Raw genomic sequence first — 20,530 nt, 5'->3', positions numbered from 1 at the left:
CCCCACTCCTGTGGGTAATTTCCATATCTTCTAGTTTTTCTTCCCTTCCTCAACTCCAGAGGTGAGTTAAGTCAAGGGCTTAGGAAAAGAAAAAGTCAGCCTCTGAGAAGTCCAGTGGGAAGGGGTGTGTCTTCAGCAGAAGTAAAGTGATCAAACCCAAGGAGAAGAAAATAGGAGATTTAGGAGGGCTCCAGCATTATTTCAGCTTGTTAGGCACTATTTTTTCTATTTTAATAGTAAGAGTGGCAGTGACAGAAGCTAGTCAAACTGAAATAGTCCTGGAGCTTCTTGGAATCCATTTACTTGAGTGAAGATAAACCCCATTCTCTCATGGGCTGCTGGAACCATCCATGCTTTCAGTTTCCTTCAAGTCCTATTTTTTAAGATAGGGAGAAAAGCTTTAGGAGCAGAATAGCTACTTTCTTTCATTTTATATTTCTCCTTACTTGCAACATTTTACTCTAATCCCCAGGAAAGAATAAAAGATGACTTGATTGTATTAAGACAATATATGCCTTCCTCTATTTATAGACTTTTTAGATTATTTGTCTTAGAGAAGGAAATATATGTGTGTGCATGTATGTGTGTGTGTATATATATATATATATATATATATATATATATATATATATATATACGTATGGATATATACGTACACACACACATACTTCCTTTGGTTTTTGATCTGCAAAACATGAAGCAAATAAAATGTTCTTTGTAATCATATGCCAAGAAGGTGGTAAAAAAAAATGTGATTTATATCTGCACATTCCAAAACATCATACTGCAAATCTTCATAAAACATTCTACGCTATGTTTACACAACCTAAGCAAAGTGAACAGATACACACCATTTAGTGAATTTGGGTCTGTTCTAACTATGCATCAGAATTTTCTCTTGCTTTGAAGACCCACACATACAGGTTGGCTGGCCCCAGATTCTTGAACACTAATGTGCCATTTTAGCTTGGTGTTAGGTTTACCAAAATCTAGAGCAGCACAGCTTGTTTTCTAGAGAAATCTTAATACATTCCTGGGTTTGCTTGAAATTTTTATATTAATAATGGTGTAAGCAGTTGCTTCTAAATTTTTATGCAGCTTTTGAATTCTTAGGTTACTTAGGTGATAAAAAGTCCCATGGATGCTATTCTCTGAGTGTGGAAAAGTAGCACTCTTCTAATAGTTAGTTCACTGAGTTATTCTCTAAATGCAAGGCTTTCTGAGTATTTAGGTGGAGAGAGTATTCATGGTCAAATACAGGACCTCCTTATGGAAGTTAGCCTGAGCATGCACAAGATGGAACAAATTCAGAAAGCTTCTGTCGTCTTCATCATGGTCTCCTATATGCCATACACAGGAATAGACAGTAGGGAAAAGAAAATGACAGTTAAGTTTCTAAATATATGATTTATTTGAAACATAAGATGTTCCAATTTCCCTAATAATATGTAACAGAAGACTAGTTAGTGATTTTCCCTAAGTCAGACGTTAACCATTGAAATCATGGAATTATATTTAGAGCTCTGAATTAGAAATCAGAAGAAAAAGATGCTGGTCCATGCTTTACTGCTTCTAACTTCATGACCTTGGGCAAGTCAGGTAATTTCTCTAAGCCTTAGTTTTCTCATCTGTAAAATAGGGTTAATTATCATGTTGGGCACCTAATAAAACTATAAAAATATATATGTGTAAACTATACAAATAAAGAATATTATGATTATGATAGTTGGTTAAGTAAGCAAGTTAAAATTTTTTGCTGTGCAGAAGTGAAATTAGTTCCTTTCAGAGCAGACTCTTCAACTTTATGTTTTCCATTAAGACTAATACCAGATTTAAAAAGTGACGAAACCAGGAACTAAATATATCTCATGGAAAAACAATGTCTGATTTTTCTATTTTTAGCTTAGATATAAAAGTCTACACAGAATTATCTATGTCTTAAGGGGAGACTAGAATGCACTTTACTCACAACTGTGCACCATCTACATGCATACTCACCAGACATAACTGATTGTAGCATTTCCATGATCACATACGCAAATGCATTTGCCACACTCTGCAGGAAGTTATTTCTTTCCACTGGAGTGCTGAAGACTTTACAGACTTTTCGCGTCATTTTAACTGCCCAATCCATGCAGTATAGTTCTTTCTCACATACCTGATTTAGACATACAAAGCATTATGGTAAATCTTCATTTGAAGAAAGCTGTAGAATTTGAAAGTGGTATTAACAATGACCGTTTATAATTTTACAGAATTTAATACATATAACATCATGTTGAGTCTATAAATGGGAAATGCTCTTATATCTAATACTTCTTTGCTTTTAAATGGTATAAATTTAGTGGGGAAAAGTGTGAAGTAAAAAAAGCCTGGTTCAAGATTATCATAGAAAAAAAGATTATCATAGAATATCTATTTATTAATGTAAGAAATAATATTGAAAACAATTATTAAACATGAAAAATAAGGCTCCTGCTCATTCATTCAATAAGTGTTTATTGAGCACATGCTAAGAGCTGGGGATACAATGGTAAGCCATAAAGACACGGCCTCTATTTTCAAGGAGTCCAATGAGGGTGACAGACAATTTCAACAGGCAAGAGAACCCTATGGTGACACCAACTTTCCATATTGAGAGTAGTAGGGAATATTTCTCTATTATTTAAAAGACAGATAAAGTGAAAATTACATGTTTATAGGTAAAACTGACTGAAAGGAAAAAGGTTTATTTACTAACATCTTAAATGGTCAATTTAACTCACATAGCCAAATAACATACAGCATGAAAATAAACTATATAGTACTGTAACTAAATAATGTTAACATGACAAGAAAGATATATTGACTACTTATTATGTGTAAAGCACTGTACAAGGCACTACGAAAGAAATAAGTAGCATAGTCCTGGATTTCAAAGAGCTTGCAATCTATTTTGGGAGATGGCTTACCCCACACATACAGTGGCCTTAGAACACCACTGGTAAATGAAGATAAAGAGAAGACAAATCTGAGGCCATTTAGAGAAAATTAATGACCAGAGTTGAGATGTTAAACAGAGAAGGCTTTCCGGAGAAGGTTTCTCCACCCCTAGCGGTTTCCTCTCCATTCCTTTTACTACAGTGTGGCCAAAGTCACCTTCCAAAAACGTAAAACTGACAATGTCTCCCTGCTTCCTAAAACTTGTCAGCAGTGTGGCTCCTGTGGTTCAAGCTCCACAGAATGGTCTACCAGGCCCTGCCTTACCTAGCCTCTCCCTTCCTATCTAAACTTACCATCTCCTCCTCTTCTGCACATTTTTCCCTTCAGAAATAATACTGAACCGCTTATAGTTCCCTGATACAGTCATGCAGTTCCAATTCTCTCTTTCCTTTTTTTTCTTTTTGAGGGCCTCTGCTTATTAAAATAAACATTTACATTTAGAATACAGTTAATTTAGTAGCTTTCTTCACATTTTAAAAGAGCCACAGAGATTTCATTCATGTTTTAAGCAGTTGAGTTGGTGAAGATCCTGTCTCCATTTTGTAGAAAATGGATTACATTCAATTATTCCTCACAACAGCCAACTGAAGATTATTCCATTGCTTTTGAAGCACTGGTTGGGCTGGCATCTGTGATGGAAGCCAAATAAATGAGATATCTATGCAACACATGCAGGTACATGCTTGAATAATCGAACCCCTCTGTCTGGTGAACACTTCCTATTCATTTAAAAAACTTATATCCACTGGAATTGGGGAAGCCCTCTCTGTACTCTACGCCCACCCAATATTGGCTCCTCTCTGATACCTTTGTATCTTTTTTTACATATTTTTGCACTTATCACATTGAATTTATTTATATATACTTTGATATTGCTTAGAAGACTGTAAGCAGCTTTTGGTCAGGGATTTGTTCTATTAATTTCCACAGTCCTAAAATCTCTCACAGGTATGGCCCACAGTAAACACTCAATTTGTGTTAAGTGAATGAATATTAAATATATTTTTAAGTGTTTTTATTTTGACTATATAAAAGTAAAGAGAGTAGTATTACGGCCCCCTAGTATCCATTCCCTAGCTTCAACAATTACTAATCTTGTTTCACTTCTACCACCACTCACTTACACATTCTCTCCCTGCTGCCCAGGGATTATCCTGGAGCAAATCATAAGGGATGCTTTATTTTTAAATGGAATTTAAGGGAAAAAAAAGAATATAACTTGGCAGAGCTATATAATGACAATCCAGATATGAAGTGGGGAGAGGTTAACACAAGGAATGATTCCAGATATGATAGTTCATTATATAAATTTTAAAAATTTCAAATATATATAAAGTATATATAAAAATATATACTTAAATACTTATTCTTTCAAAATGTTTTGTACATATTTCAGTTCCTTCAGGGCAGCTCCCTAGTAGGTCAACTATAATGTTAAACAATTTGCTAGAAAAAACTTATTTTATACTTACCAAAGCCAAAAAGACTATCAGCCTTGCCAGTTCAATGGCCCGTCCATTCACAGCTTTACTAGCCATGAAAGTGAAACAGATGCTGTTCCCACTTAGGATTAGGAGATGTGCATTATTCTCTAGAAGCCACTCACGGGGAACCACTTTTATTAAAGAAAGAACAGTTATTTAATGAGAAATTACACAATAGCTATAGTAAACATCATTAAATACATGCAATATTATATTACTTTATTGGAAATACAATCAGTGCCGAGGGAGAATCTCAGAAAAAATGCTTTAGTTTTCCGATTACAGCATTCAACCGGGGACAGAGATTATTTATTGCCAAGTCACAGCGACTCTCACAAATATACTAGTAATACAGTCAAAGCATTTCTCCTACATATAGGTCAACAGACAAGGTGGTATAATCCTGCTAAAGAAAGAAATTTGTAAACTTTAGAATCTAAAGGATTATGCAGGAATGGGAAACATTGTTTCATCTCGCCAGTACCAACAGGAAAGGGCCTTCTTCTTACCCAACATTCGGAGGTGTTTCTGAGAACTTCAAAATGGGAATAATTAAGCTAATTAAATTATGAAGCTTTCAAATAATAGCAATAAATACATATTTATAAAATTGGCAAGGAAAATGGAAGGAAAGTAAGTTGATTATATGCATTCTCTTCAAACAAAAAGCCAAACTTTAAATATTTTAAAGCATTTAGTGATTTCCAATAGGCAATTCTTTTGTTACCTATAGAGTTGTCCTTACAATTTTATAACTGTATTCTAATAACAAATTTCTATTACTGTATGTGGTAAATAATTCTTTTTACCTGATAGTTCATCTACAAGACTGATAACATCATCTGCTGTCCATTCTTTGGTGCCTGTATCATATAGTAATTTAATGGCATCAGCCAAACCTTTCAGACTGGGTTCATCTGCAGGTCCTTCTATCATTTTCTGCCAAACCACCTGTCCTGAATGATAATTGAAACAAAAGCTAGGCTATGACAGAATAGTTGGCTTTGTGATAAAGATTACACAGATTGTTTAAAAAGGAAATTGGATTGCATAATGGAATCCATTACTTATATATGCTACTTTCATTTTAACTTTCATAATGAAAGGTCAATTCTGATAACAGTATAAATTTTAATGTCTCTGACTGATGTGATGAAGCACAGCAACAATAGCTAAATGAGGAAAAGAAAAGGTAGTTTCACCAAGCAAAACACTGTTTCTGGTTCAAAGATAATGCTACCCCATAACAGAAATTAAAATAAACAATTGATGTAATCTTACTAAAATGAAATAAAACCTAGTGATAGACTTCCAAAAAGAGAGAATTTGTATTTGAGAATTTTCCAGACATTTATATCAAAACAGAGTAATCCAGTCAATTTTTTATTATTTACCTATGACCAATTCTCTTTGTGAATTACACACACAAACAAAATTTGATCCCAGATTGGCTTCCTGCTGCTCCTCAACACACTTTAAACTAGTTAACTCCTGATATAAGGCAGTGTGAACTAAATACATGCTAATTTTAACATTCATCCAAGCAAAACTTAATTAGAAAGGCCCAAAACTTGCAAAAAATAATATGATGCACCCCAAATTAAGTAAAACATCAATTCTGACTACCACATTGCTTCCCTTGCATTATTAGTCCCCTACAGCAGCAAATATAATCTTGAGTTAAGATAATGTTTAAAGGGCTTCCCTGGTGGCGCAGTGCTTGGGAATCCACCTGCCAATGCAGGAGACACGGGTTCGAGCCCTGGCCCGGGAAGATCCCACATGCCGCAGAACAACTAAACCCATGCACCACAACTACTGAGCCTGAGCTCTAGAGCCCGCGAGCCACAACTACTGAGCCCACGTGCCACAACTACTGAAGCCTGTGCGCCTAGAGCCCGTGCTCCGCAACAAGAGAAGCCACCGCAGTGAGAAGCCTACATACCGCAAGGAAGAGTAGCCCCCGCTCACCGCAACTAAAGAAAGCCCGTGTGCAGCAACGAAGACCCAACACAGACAAAAATAAATAAATAAATATATTTTTTTTAAAAAAAATAATGTTTAAAAATGAAATTCAGGGAATTCCTTGGTGGTCCAGTGGTTAGGACTCCGGGCTTTCACTGCCGTGGGCCTGGGTTTGATCCTTGGTCAGGGAACTAAAAACCCACAAGCTGTGCAGCACGGCCAATATATATAATAAAAATGAAATGCAGTTATTTTGGGTAAATCAGAGATGATGAGAATATATTTGGAAATGGCCTGCAGCAGAACAATTTCTGTCTTGATGCTTAAGTTACATACAAGTTAATGTAGTATACATTTATGAAATCATGAAACATGGTTTAGTTATTAGGAATGATGAAACTAAGCAGGTACAAAAAGATATGTTTCCTAAAGTGAAAGTAATTAACCAATTTTGTAACATACATCCCTAAGAAATGAATGCTCACCATCTTGAGGAGCTACTGGTCCAAAGATGATATACAGTAATCTTGCCTGATTCACCATTGGCCATGGTTTTAATATACACGTCAACCAAAATGCAGAATCACTTCGATGGGTCCAATGATCAAGAAGAACGTTCCTACAGAACAGTCTGATCCTTAACTCCAGTTTTCGGGCATTTCCTATGAAGACAAAAGAACTGTAAACAATTCTTCCTAGAAAGATTGATATGCATATTGGATAGGTCAAGACATACATCATTAAACGCTTTGTACTGAGAGTGTTACTTCATTTTACTCTGTAAAAATTTGAGATGATCAAGGAACTACTTTTTTTAAAACAACTTTATTGGGATACAATTTACATCCCATAAAATTTACCAATTTAAAGTGTACAATTCAACTTTTTTTTTAGTATATTCACAGATATATGTGCCCATTACCAAGTAAATTTTAGAACATCTTGATTACCTCAAAAAGAAACCCTGCTCTTTTAGCTATCACTCTCCTATCCTTCTGTCCTTTACCACACCCAGCACTAAGCACTACTTTCCGTCTCTATAGATTTTCCTATTCTTCATATGAATGAAGTCACGTAGTAGGTGGTTTTTTGTGACTGACTTCTTTCCTTAGCATGCTTTTTTTTTAAAATACTTATTTTCTTTTTATTTATTTATTTATTTGGCTGTGTTGGGTCTTAGTTGCGGCATGCGGGATCTTTTCATTGCAGCGCATGAGCTTCTCTAGTTGCGGCGCATGGGTTCCAGAGTGCGTGGGTTCAGTAGTTGTGGCATGTGGGCTTAGTTGCCCCGTGGCATGTGGGATCTTAGTTCCCTGACCAGGGATGGAACCTGCGTTCCCTGCATTGGAAGGCGGATTCTTAACCACTGGACCACCAGGGAAGTCCCCTTAGTATGTTTTCAAGGTATATCCATGTTATGGCAAGTATCAATACTTCATTCCTTTTTATGGCCAAATAATATTCCATTGTATAGATATACCACATTTTTTATCAATTCACCCATCGATGGATATTTGGGTTGTCTCACCTTTTGGCTATTATGAACAATGTTGCTATTACCATTCATGTACAAGTTTCTGTATGGACATATGTTTTCGTTTCTCTTGAGGATATACCTAGGAATGGGATTGTTGGGTCATATGGTAACTCTATATTTAATTATTGAATAACTACCAGATTGTTTCCAAAGTGACTGCACCATTTTGCATTCCCACCAGCAATGTATGAGGGCTCCAAATTCCCCACATTCTCACCAACGCTTGTTATCTGACTTTTTGGTTCTAGCCATCCTAGTGGGTATGAAGTGGTATCTCACGTTTTTATTAAACAGCTTTATTGAAATATATATAATTTACATACTGTATACCTTACCCTTTAATGTATATAATTCAACAGTTTTTGATATATTACATTATTTTGCTAAATTGTGGTAAATATATATAATATAAAATTTGCTATTTTAACCATTTTTAAACTATACAATTCAGTGGCATCAATTACAGTCACAGTGTTGTTCAACCATCACCACTGTCTTACTCTAAAATTTTTCGTCTTCTCAAACAGAAACTCTGTAACCATTAAGCAATAACTCTACATTCCCCGTCTTCCCAGATCCTGGTAACCTCTAATCTACTTTGTTTTTATGAATTTGCCTGTTCTAGGTACCTCACATAAGTGGAATCATACAATATTTGTCCTTTTGTGTCTGACTTATTTCACTTAGCATATATATATATTTTTTAATTAATTAATTAATTATATTTTATTTTTGGCTGCATTGGGTCTTCATTGCCATGCATGGGCTTTCTCTAGTTGCAGCGAGTGGGGGCTACTCTTCGTTGCGGTGCGTGGGCTTCTCATTGCGATGGCTTCTCTTGCTGTGGAGCACGGGCTCTAAGCGCACGGACTTCAGTAGTTGTGGCACATGGGCTCAGTAGTTGTGGCTCGCAGGCTCTAGAGCGCAGGCTCAGTATTTGTGGCACACGGGCTTAGTTGTTCCGCGGCATGTGGGATCTTCCCGGACCAGGGCTCAAATACCTGTGTCCCCTGCACTGGCAGGCGTACTCTTAACCACTGTGCCACCAGGGAAGCCCCTTAGTATATATTTTCAGTGTTCATCCATGTTGTGGCCTGTACCAAAACTTCACCCCTTTTTATGACTGAATAATATTCCATTGTATGTATATGCCACATTTTGTCTATTCATTCATCTATTGATGAACACTTGGGTTGTTTCCAGTTTTTGGCTATTGAAAATAATGCTTCAGTGAACCCTGGTATACAAGTATTTGTCCCTGTTCCTGTTCTCAATTTCCTTAGTTATGTACCTAGGAGTGCAATTGCTGAGTCATATGATAACTCCACCTTTAGCCTTTTGAGGAATGTCCAAACTGTTTTCCCTGGTGGTGGCACCATTTTACATTTTATATTTTTATACCATTTATGTTCTACTTACTTGTAGATAAGACAAGTGTAAATGGAAAGTCTGCCAATGCACTAAGGCCATATGTAAGTATCTCCTGATGTGTTAAGTCAAGTAACACAGAAGTTTAGAGGAGAGAGATTATTGTAGGTCTGGGAAGATCAGGAAAGGCTTTACAGAGGAGGTCAGGTAAATTGGGTCTTAAAGGGTGAAAAGGAGAGATGGTATTTCAGGAAAAAGAGAGAATGAATAAAAGGTATGAGGTAGAAATGTGTAAGAGGTGTCTGAGATACAGTGAGTAGAGCAATATGCCTATGTCAAACTGATACAGAGGTAGTGGGCAATAATTTTGAAAAAGTAAGTTAGGATTAGAATATGAAGGCCAATATAAATAGTTTGGGCTTTATTTTGAAGATATAAGGAAGCTAATAAAACTTTTTGATCAAGAGAGGGACATGATAAATTAATTTTGTTATTGTTTCATTGGGCTTCTATGTCTGCCTTTAAAAAAAAAATCTGCCATGATTTGTTTCATAATGAAATATTTCAGGCTGACAGAAAAGCAGAGATACTGTAACAAACACTGTGTACTGATCAGCTAGCTTTGTCAAATCTTTATTTTTTTGCTATATTTGCTTCAGATTTTTAAAAATAAATACAACATTCTGATATAGTTAAAACTTCTTGTGTATCAGTCCTAATCTCCTTCCTCCCCAGAGGTAATCACCATCTTGAATTGGGTTTTATCCCTCCTGTATTAGTCAGCTTTCTCTAGAGAAACAAAACTAACAGGATGTGTGTATATACATAGAGAAGGATTTATTTTGAGGAATTTGCTCATGAGGATTCTGGAAGCTTGGCAAGTCCATAATCTGCAGGGTAGGGTGGCAGGCTGCAGACAAGAGAAGAGTTCTAGTTCAAGTCCAAAGGCAGTCTGTTGGTAGCATTCTTTCTTGTTTGGGGAGGGGAGTCTTTTTCTGTTAAGGCCTTCAAGTGATTGGATGAGGCCCACTCACATTATGGAGGGTAATCTACTTTATTCAAAATCTACTGAGTTAAATGTTAATCTCATCTAAAAAATAACTTCAAAGAAACATCTAGAATAATGTTTGACCAAATATCTGGGTACTGTGGCCTACCCAAGTTGACACTCAAAATTAACTATCATACCTCCCAACTATGTTTTTATACTTTTTTGCATATGTATATAACCATAAAGAATATATAGAATTGTTTTGCATGTTTTTAATATGTATATAAATGGTATCATATTAAAAGTATTGTTTGGTAACCTTTTTTTCTCAAATTATATTTTGAGATTTATCCATAGTAATACACACGGCTCTAGTTAATTCACTTTAACTACTAATGTTTTTTTTTTAAAATAAATTTGTTTATTTATTTTTATTTTTGGCTGGGTTGGGTCTTCGTTGGTGTGCATGGGCTTCTCTCTAGTTGCAGCGAGCGGAGGCTACTCTTCGTTGCAGTGCGCAGGCTTCTCATTGTGGTGGCTTCTCTTGTTGTGGAGCACGGGCTCTAGGCGCGCGGGCTTCAGTAGTTGTGGCACATGGGCTCAGTAGTTGTGGCTCGCAGGCTCTAGAGCGCAGGGTCAGTAGTTGTGGCACACGAGCTTAATTACTCCGTGGCATGTGGGATCTTCCGGGACCAGGGCTCGAACCCATGTCCCCTGCATTGGCAGGCAGATTCTCAACCACTGCACCACCAGGGAAGCCCACTACTAATGGTTTTAATTGTATAAATATGCCATAATTCATTTATCCATTCTCCTGACAACAGGCATTACGTTGTTTGCAGCTTTCCCTGGTTACATGCTGCAATGCTCATTCTTATACGTCTCCTTGTGCATACTGTGGGAGTTTCTCAGAGTGAAATTGCTAAATTGTAGGGTTCTTATAATTTTTTTTTGTGGCTGCACCGTGGGGCATTCAGGATCTTAGTTCCCAGACCAGGGATCAAACCCATGCCCCCCACAGTGGAAGCATGGAGTCCTAACCACTGGACTGCCAGGGAAGTCCCTCTTATAATTTTTAAAATATGAACTATTTCAGGTATATATAGAAGTTTAAAGAATACTATAATGAACACCTTTGTGTCCTCCACCAGCTTAAGGAATAAAATATTATTAATGTGGTTGAAGCCCTCTGAGCGCTTCTCTTTCTCTAATCACAGGCCACTTCTGCCTCACTATCTGATTCAGTGTTTATCATTCCCTTACATCTCTTTGTCTTTTTACTACAAACGAATGCCACAATTTATTTTGAAATACACTTCAGAACTATATTTTTTCTTTTCTGTTTTAATCTCTGTATAATGTTATCTCTGAATTTTAGTTCTTTACCTGGTTTGCTGCAGACAACTGTCTGCATCTTGCGGGAGAGATTAGTCAGCTCACATAAGAAGTTATAAACACGATGGCACTCAAGTTCATCCCATCCTGCTGTTAAGGTCTGAGGATGATAAAGGAAACATTTCAGATGTTCAAACCATCAAATCAAAATATAAGTCACTATTGCCTTATGACCATAACTGCGGTAGCATAAAATCGAGGCAATGTGCAATTTTTATCCACTATGGAACTGTTCAAATTCGTAGGAAATTTTATATAAACAAAACCTAGAAATGCTCCAAAATCCAGTTTCTTTTTGGTTGCATAGGGAGTATCTTTTCAGGGAACTAAATGGTACTGAATCCTGAACTCTGACAGTATAGATACAACTTTAGACATCTGACTCACAACCATACTGTGGTTTAGTTTTAGACTACAGTAGAACCCTTTTGATCCCCTCTAGCTATCATTTATGCTATTGCTTACAAATGATAATGACCTCATTTAATGTGACAATTATGAGCATTTATTTACGACATTTGGGTGTGAACAAAAACCAATTTTTATTAGGACCAAATATAATAATTATCTTTGAGGAGACCAGAATGTACAGTTAAACATATATGAAAAAATTCAAATGGTATTCAACTATATGTAGATTTTGAAAAAGTTGATTAATCATATCAATTTTTCTTAAAATAGTTGAACTACATTTCAGTAGTTTAAAAATGAATATTATTCTCTTTGGAAGGACCACTGCTAACAGTGGTTACTTCTGTTGAAGGGAACTCTGTGAACAAGGAACAGGCCTGGGAGGAGACTTACAATTCACTTTATACCATTTTGTACCTTTTGAATTTTATATGAATACATGTGCTCATATTACCTGTTCCAAAGGGAAAAAGAAAAAGCAGAAATCTATCTATCTTGGAAGAGGGCTAGAAGGACGGCCTATGCCCCTGGAATCTGTACATGCAGATGGTGGCTGGCTGGCAGGATGGGATATAAGCAAGACTGTTGTAAGATTGTTGTAAACCTCATAAGGTTGCTGTAATAGTTAAGTAAGTTAATACATGCAAACTGCTTAGAACAGTGCAATATATTAATAATATATTGAACAGCATTAATAATGTTATTATCTTGTTTATAATAAAATAGTAAAAAATGTTCTTAAAATCATGCAGTTAATTTCTTCCCCCTTCCCAGGTTTACTGAGATATAATTGATGTATAACATTGTATAAGTTAAAGGCATATAACACAGTAATTATATATATATATATATATATATATAGCAAAATAATTACCACAAAAAGGTTAGTTATCCCTATCATTTCCTATAGTTACTATTTTTTTTATACAGTTCATTTCTAAGATCATATCTTAAATAACTAGCCCAAGACTTAAAACTCATTGCGCACACACACCCTCTACCCCACAATATTTCTAGTCATTACAATTGGCTGGAAACTTCAAGGACATTGGTATAGAGCAAATAAGTGTTAAACATTTCTTACCAGTGAGAAATCCAAGAAGAAAAATCTGAGGTGGCAAACATATTATTAAATTAACACATTCTCAAACCTTTACAATGTTATTTTGTTTTCTTTTTAGATCATTATTACTTTTATTATCCTATAGAAAGACAGATTACATGCTCTACTTGATAACAGTTCAAAAAGAATTCCTTTTCTTCTTTCACTAAAAAAAAAAATGTACCTGTAAAAACATGCCATAACATGGTAATCCTAAACATTGCAATGGAGCTACACAGCCGTTAAATTTAAAACAGGAGACCTGTAAAGAGAACAACTGTTAATTCCTCCTTTTCAGTGGAACTGTGCAATGATTTGACATTCAAATTTAATGGAAATACGCAAGGATTGTTTTCAGTCTAAACTGAAAATAACTAAAACACTAAATAACTGATTAGTCTCATGTTATATAGGTGGGGATTATGAAAGAAATATAAAACAAAGTCTTTGCCTCAAGGAGCTCACAATTTATTTAGAACAATAAGATATACATACATGAAATTAATTTTATATTTCAGGATAAAGTATGTATAAATGCTAAAATGACCAAATAAACATATCAGATACAATGAAAGCAGGGAAAGGATAATTTTGAGAATGATTAAAAAAGCTTATGAAGGATGTGAAACAAGCAATGTCTTTAAGTAGGATTCAAATATAATCAATAGATCGTATTGGTGAGGGAAACAATAAGGGCAAAATGGTATAGAGGTAAAAATTTTAAATATTCATTTGGACAGAAAGATATGAGCAGCTTAATTAGGCTCAAAGTAGTAGAAAGTAAGGCTGCACTGTCAGGGGGAACCCTAAATACCACCTGTGGACTTTGGACCTTATCTTGATGAAATTGAGTAGCCACGGAAATATTTTTAAAAGCAAGAAAATTAATTTGATGTAAGTGATTCAGCATTTAGAATGTCTTGGGAAGTGAAGAAGTGAATGGCAGGAAGATCATCTTGGAAGCTGCTGCAATAACATACAGCTGAACTCAATGCAAACACTGACATGAAAAAAGCCAGTGGATCAGAAACAGTTTGCATATTGAGTGTAAAACTGAATCAGCAGTATTAGATATATATTGGGTTTATATAGTAAAACTCAATGTCTAACAGAGATTATGCCCAAACATATTGATACACATTTCCAAGTCATAAATTATCATAAAAGGTTTGTCATTTTATATATTAAAAATAGTTTTAATACATATATTTAAATAGTAAAATGTTAACATTTGGAAATAATTTTCATTTTAATAAAATATCTAAATCACCACTTTAAAACAACCTCAGAATTCCCACATGAGGTAAAAATACTTTTATTACTCCGATAAACCTAATAAACTTGAATGATGTACTTAGTTATATGTAAAAATTATTTTATAATAAGTAAAATACTCCTATACTACATTTTGGTGTTTTATAATCTCTGAGCACTTGGTAAAGTATTAGATTATCATCAACCAATTTTTTAGTACCAATTCATGAAATTCTACTAATTAAAGATAGATTTAAAATGAATATAAGACATTAATAATAAAATATCTTTACTGGAAATCAAGACTGTGAGCTAATTCAGAAGTATGATCTTACTTCTGCGAGTATCTTGTGAATGTACTTTAGTCTTTCCTTTGTGGGTAGCAGCAATGTACATCTTTTAAACAGTAGACCTGAGAAAGTAAAGAGACACATGAAAAAATGACAATGTAATTAACTTAAGAATATCTATAACTCACAGCATAATGTTTCCTGAAAGTCAAGTATACGATAGTGGGCTGTGAGCTGATAGAGTTTTTAAGAGGAAGTTTGGGAGGAAGGGTGCAAAACACTTATATATGGTGTTTACCAGGTGACTCTGGTGTCCACCTAAGAGGCTATGGCATAAAATCTTACAAAAAATTGTGAAATTGATGCTATAGTACAGATATGAGAAAGTATTTAAATTTAAAAAGATACAATAACCAAACACAAAACACAACAGGGAAACTCTACTGTCTTTATTCCATAGAAAACATATTCCAATATCTCTTAAAATTAAGCTCATGTCCACCATGGAAAATGTTTTAAGAGTTGCTAATGGAAAGAATGAGAAAAGAGATTTTGTACTCCCTTCTCCAAATACAAAAACTTGAAGTCGTAAGTACTTAAAATTTCAGAGATTAGAAGTCGGTTTTTCTCTCACAGAAAGTATCCAGTTTGGATGAAATATTTATCTCTTCCTTCAGAGATATCCTTTTATGGGGCTTGCATGTTAAGAATGTATAGAATTTTGTGTTTAGATATTTAAAAAAGAAAAAAAAAACCCTTCAATTTCCCAGTGAGATATGTAACTTGAACTACAGTGACAGGAAGTGTATGGTTATAATTTGTTTCCTCTAACTTTAAGTGTTCTGTTTTCCTAAAATGGCAATACATTGTTAACATTCCTATAAGGCCAAATGTCCTCAAACTAAAAATAAGATACATGGTAGGAAAATATATATCTGAATATCACGACTTTCTTCAGTTTTCATCTTCTCTGCATTTACTTTTTTACATAATATAATAACCACTTTATATATAATTCTGTAGAATCTATGGGAATTGAATCTATTTTTAGAAGTTGCTATGTTTGGGCAACACATGACCAGAATTGAGTTTTAAACATAAGCCCTCCTTATTTTTGTACATAAAAAGACATTTTCAGTGTTTAGTTTTCAGGCTGAGTTCTCTTCCTTTCATGTTTTGGCATCCAGTCCCATGGCATATCATAGCTGGGGAATTGTAAGGCTATAATTGTATGTTGATTGCCTTTTCTAATGTAGAATGCCTATTTTTAAGGGTTTCAATTTACCATAAAAACCAATACTGGCTGACTTATTTATTCTTTTAACACAGGTGCTCTGCTATACCCTTTAGAGACTAACTTCTTTAATTTCTTCCCACTAAAATAGAGTCAGATGTAATGTTCTTTCCACACTGGCCATCTGCTCTGTTTTGTATGAAGAAGCAAATTAAAATTTATAATCCTTAGAATGGAGAATTCTGAAAATGTTATTTTAATGTCGGAAAACAAGAACAGATCAGATAGGAATGGCAACATGAGGAAATGGTAAGTATATCAAACATTTGTCTAAAGAATTAGTCATAAGCTAGGTGTCTGCACAAAATTTAAATGGAAGGTTGAAATCATTACATGAGTAAAACCATTTTTAAAAGCTAGCTTTTAAGATCAATACATATTTGTATTTTTAACTGAATTATCCACATAATTGTCTTAATGCTATTTTGTTTGTTTATGCAATTGAACCTGGTCAGGGAGAAAAAATTCTTTCAAATTAAAACTAAAGAATAAGTTTTTCCCAAGTAGCCTTCCTCCGCATCCGATGATATTGGAAGAAAGATATTCACAATGACAAGTAGCAAAAAGTAATTGCCGTATTCTGTTACAGGCTTCACAAAGCCTAATCATAAATACTGAAACCAATAACATTGTAACCAGATTACAGACCTTTCATTTAGCCTTACTAAGTATACTTGTCAAATACACTTTGATGTATTTACACATCTATATAGTCTTATATTATTATCTTAAAGCTAGGCATCCTTGGGCTACTAAAAGGTAACTTACTCTTACGCCTTTATTTACATCTCAACATCACTCTGATATTTAGTTTTATTGCCATGTTTTGGTTAATTATAAGTAGCTTCATAATTAAACTGGTGTCATTAGTCAAGTCAAAATTAGAATTTTATTTCAGCACTCTTAGGGAGAATGAAATCAATGAATGGGGTAAAAGACATAAATGATTACAAATCAAGGGAAGAAATTGTCCAGAATTTCCTTTGATAAGGTTAATTTAATAATAGCATAATGATTTATTAGTAAATGTGCACAGTGCTTTAAAAAAAAAGAAAACCACTGTTTCTGATAAGAGAATAAGTGATTTTCCACAATAATATGCTTAAATTTCTATTTTAAGAACTAGATTATGGTTGAAAGGGAAAAGCAGTACAGAGATAAAACTCATTAGATTCACAGGAAGTAAAGCATAGAAAAATACATCAATTTCCTAAACTGGCAAGCCACCTAGACAATAAGCACAGGTGACATTGTATCCACATGAAATCACAAGGACTGACACTTTAAAGTGCATTCTCTCATCTTTAAATATAAGTGTTAAGGGACTGTTATTAAGGGAAAGTCCTCACACTGAAGAGTAAAAGCATCATAGAAATAGGAAGTATTCCATTTCGTACAGGCCTTACAGAATTGTATAATAAAATCCCCTTAATTAAGTATAGTTCTTTACTTGTTACAATTCTCATTACATTACATCAATTACCTAGAGATCTGTAGTGTTCCAATATAGTGGAGTCTTGTCTCCTGTCAGGCAGCTCAAGGTTATGAAAGTCCTGTAGTAAAAGTCTTTTGCTTCCTGATGAGGTTGAGATATAATTAATAATGTGCTGGCTGACTGTTTTGGACACCATGCTTAGCATGCTGATATCCTTCACTATCAAAAGAAACATATATATATATATATATGCATACACACACACACGTATATGAACGGCTTAAATACAAGAACATCACTATTAGCACAATCTATTAATTTATAATAGATTAATAACAATAATAATATTATTATTAATACTAATAAATAAATAAATAAATAATAAATAACAAAAGTGGGGAAAAGGAAAATCTTAAAATTGTTTTAAATCTAGTTCTCAATGAATTAGAAACATTGGGGATGTAACAGTCAAATTACCATGTCATTATAATTAGAAGCATGTTTTAAAGCATTTGAGTATCATATTTTCTTTGAGTACCACTTACCTAACACTGATGAAATTTTAAAAATAAACAATGTGAACACCATTAACATTCTAGCAGGGCCTAAGATGACAAACTAGTTCTTGGGGAAAATAAAACATTCAATTGTCCATGTAGCCTACTCATAGACCCCAAACCTCACCTGACAAACATCTTAAGATTATTTGGAATATTTCCAATGGCAAGGCTTTAAAACTTCCAAGCGTTGATAAGGGCTGAGAATCTGGGTCAAGGATGTTGGAAAAACGGCTGGATCGATGATTACTACGTCTGTATTTCTGGTTGGGAATCAAAGTGAAACTGGTATTTACTCTAGATGCCATCCTTTTTCTTATCTCATGAATTTATCCTGATTAGAAAAACAAAGTAAAAGAGACAACGAAGAAAGGAAATCATAACGATGAAGAGCTGTTGTTTTTTTAAATGGAGAGGTTCATACTTTGATGGGCAACACCCGTCTCTTTATATTTACAAAACTTTTAATGTGATGTCCAATTTATGGAGTCCAACCAGTAGAGTCTATTTATTCATCTCAGCATGATATGAAATACTTAAAGATCTCTTCCCTCTTAGCCAAATATTTTAGATACAGCTTTAGCAGAAAATGAGATGTGTATTTGGATGAGATATATTCTAAGAAAAGAAATGTGACATTTTTATGTGACATTTTTAAAGGGGCTTCCCTGGTGGCACAGTGGTTAAGAATCCGCCTGCCAATGCAGTGGACACGGCTGGACACGGGTTCGAGCCCTGGTTCGGGAAGATCCCACATGCCGCGGAGCAACTAAGCCCATGAGCCACAACCACTGAGCCTGCGCGTCTGGAGCCTGTGCTCCGCGACAGTGAGAGGCCCGCGCACCGCGATGAAGAGTGGCCCCCGCTCGCCGCAACTGGAGAAAGCCCTCGCACAGAAACGAAGACCCAACACAGCCAAAAATAAATAAAGAAATTAATTAAAAAAAAAACATACTATACATAGCACTTTGCTTCAGCATTCAATTTAGCGGATATTTACAAATAATCATTAAAATTACACAAGTAACGTGTGCATTGTCAAAATTTTACAAAATACAACAAAACAAAAAGAAGAAAATTAAATTCATTTGGTTTTTAACATTTAAAATTAAGCACTTTGGTTTATATCATTCCAGAATTTTATATACATTTCATTTTTACAAAAAAAGAGGGAATCTCTGTTCACACTATTTTGCAATCTGCTTTTTCAGTTTTAATTGTAATTAGAATTGTAATTTCTTTCCATGCCAATAGATACACTTCTGCAAGTATATGTACTGATATTTTAAGAACTGCATGGGATTCCATCAAATGGAAGAATCTTAATTTATTTGATCCATAAGATTGTTTTTAACTTTTCACAGTAGGCATTTTAAAGCATTTTCATTATAGTAAAATATACATCTGGCCTAGGATTTGTTCTGTTTCTCTGAGGACCAGGTAACCTGGGACTTGGGTGGGGGCCTGTGGGCTCTTCAGAGACTCACTGACACCCAATACCCAGGGGACTTCAGTGTGTCAACTACACACTACATATATTTTTAAACCTCTGAGAGGATTGAAACACAATAACCCAAATTCTTCTAAAACTGAACTCTCCTCTTACAATTCTTTATTTTCCTCAGACCTGAACGTTTTGGGGGAGATAGCAGGCTTTTCTGAAAACCCTAAAAGTGTAATTCCAAATTATTTCTGGTTTCCTCTCAGCCCTCTAGAGAATGAGAATCACGAGCCCAAATAATCCTAATAAGACGATGTTTCAATACCCTGCTCCACCCCACTCATTCTTGCCCACGTGTGAAAGGCTTTGAGGGCCCTCTTGGATGAACTTTTCCCCCCCTTTTCAGAGAAAACCGTCCAACAGCAATTCACTAGGATTTCTACTTTGTTTTAACCTAAGAAAATCCTTTGAAGAGACCCACCCCCATCTGCTCGGGAATTAGCCCAGAACATCTCCAAAGAGGTAAACTAGGGAGGCCATAAAAGAGAAACTGGTCAATATAAGAGTCTAAGCACACTGTGGTGCATTTTTGACCCTCTTCAGCCCATGAAAAGATGAAACTATCTCCAGAAAGCATTGGGGGAAAAAATCTCTTTTTACCACAGATTTTGACAGTTTTCCGGCTAAAGGATCACAGGAAAATGGGACTTAATCGTTTTGTCCTACCATCCTCAAATTTCTTACTGTTTAAAAAAGAAAATATTTCCTCAAGGTTTTGCCGCCGGGAAGAGGGAGGTTCCGGCTCCCCTCAGCTCCAGCCTCCCAGGCGCCCCCTTGGCCTCGAGAATATTTTAGAATCCTCCCAGGAGCCCCAGCGGGAAGGAGGCCCCGCCCCCTCATGAATAGCAAGAACCTCGGCTCCCATAGTACCCTCCTTCCACAGGAATATTTTAGAACCCTCCCAGGAGCCACAGCGGCAGGGAGGCCCCGCCCCCTCATAAATATTTAAAAGAACGGCAACCAC

General features: G+C 35.2%; 1 protein-coding gene across 1 annotated transcript; it reads right to left on the bottom strand.

The window, feature by feature from the left end:
• Window positions 1-1,227: 1,227 nt before the first annotated feature.
• FBXO47 (F-box protein 47) lies at window positions 1,228-20,310 on the bottom strand. The gene is made up of 11 exons (XM_061176237.1): window positions 20,251-20,310; window positions 18,193-18,399; window positions 17,557-17,727; window positions 14,825-14,901; window positions 13,420-13,497; window positions 11,714-11,822; window positions 6,917-7,093; window positions 5,276-5,422; window positions 4,455-4,597; window positions 1,999-2,158; window positions 1,228-1,340 (listed from the first exon to the last, which is right to left on the bottom strand). The coding sequence occupies exons 2-11, from the start codon at window positions 18,371-18,373 to the stop codon at window positions 1,228-1,230; spliced, it is 1,356 nt and encodes a 451-aa protein (XP_061032220.1). The 5' UTR covers window positions 18,374-18,399; window positions 20,251-20,310.
• Between the last annotated feature and the right edge of the window lie 220 nt (window positions 20,311-20,530).

Source organism: Eubalaena glacialis, chromosome 19 (assembly GCF_028564815.1).
Source record: "Eubalaena glacialis isolate mEubGla1 chromosome 19, mEubGla1.1.hap2.+ XY, whole genome shotgun sequence".
NCBI classification, from domain to species: Eukaryota; Metazoa; Chordata; class Mammalia; order Artiodactyla; family Balaenidae; genus Eubalaena; species Eubalaena glacialis.
The sequence above is the reverse complement of the archived record's forward strand: the minus strand, read 5'-3'. Positions and strand labels throughout refer to the sequence as shown.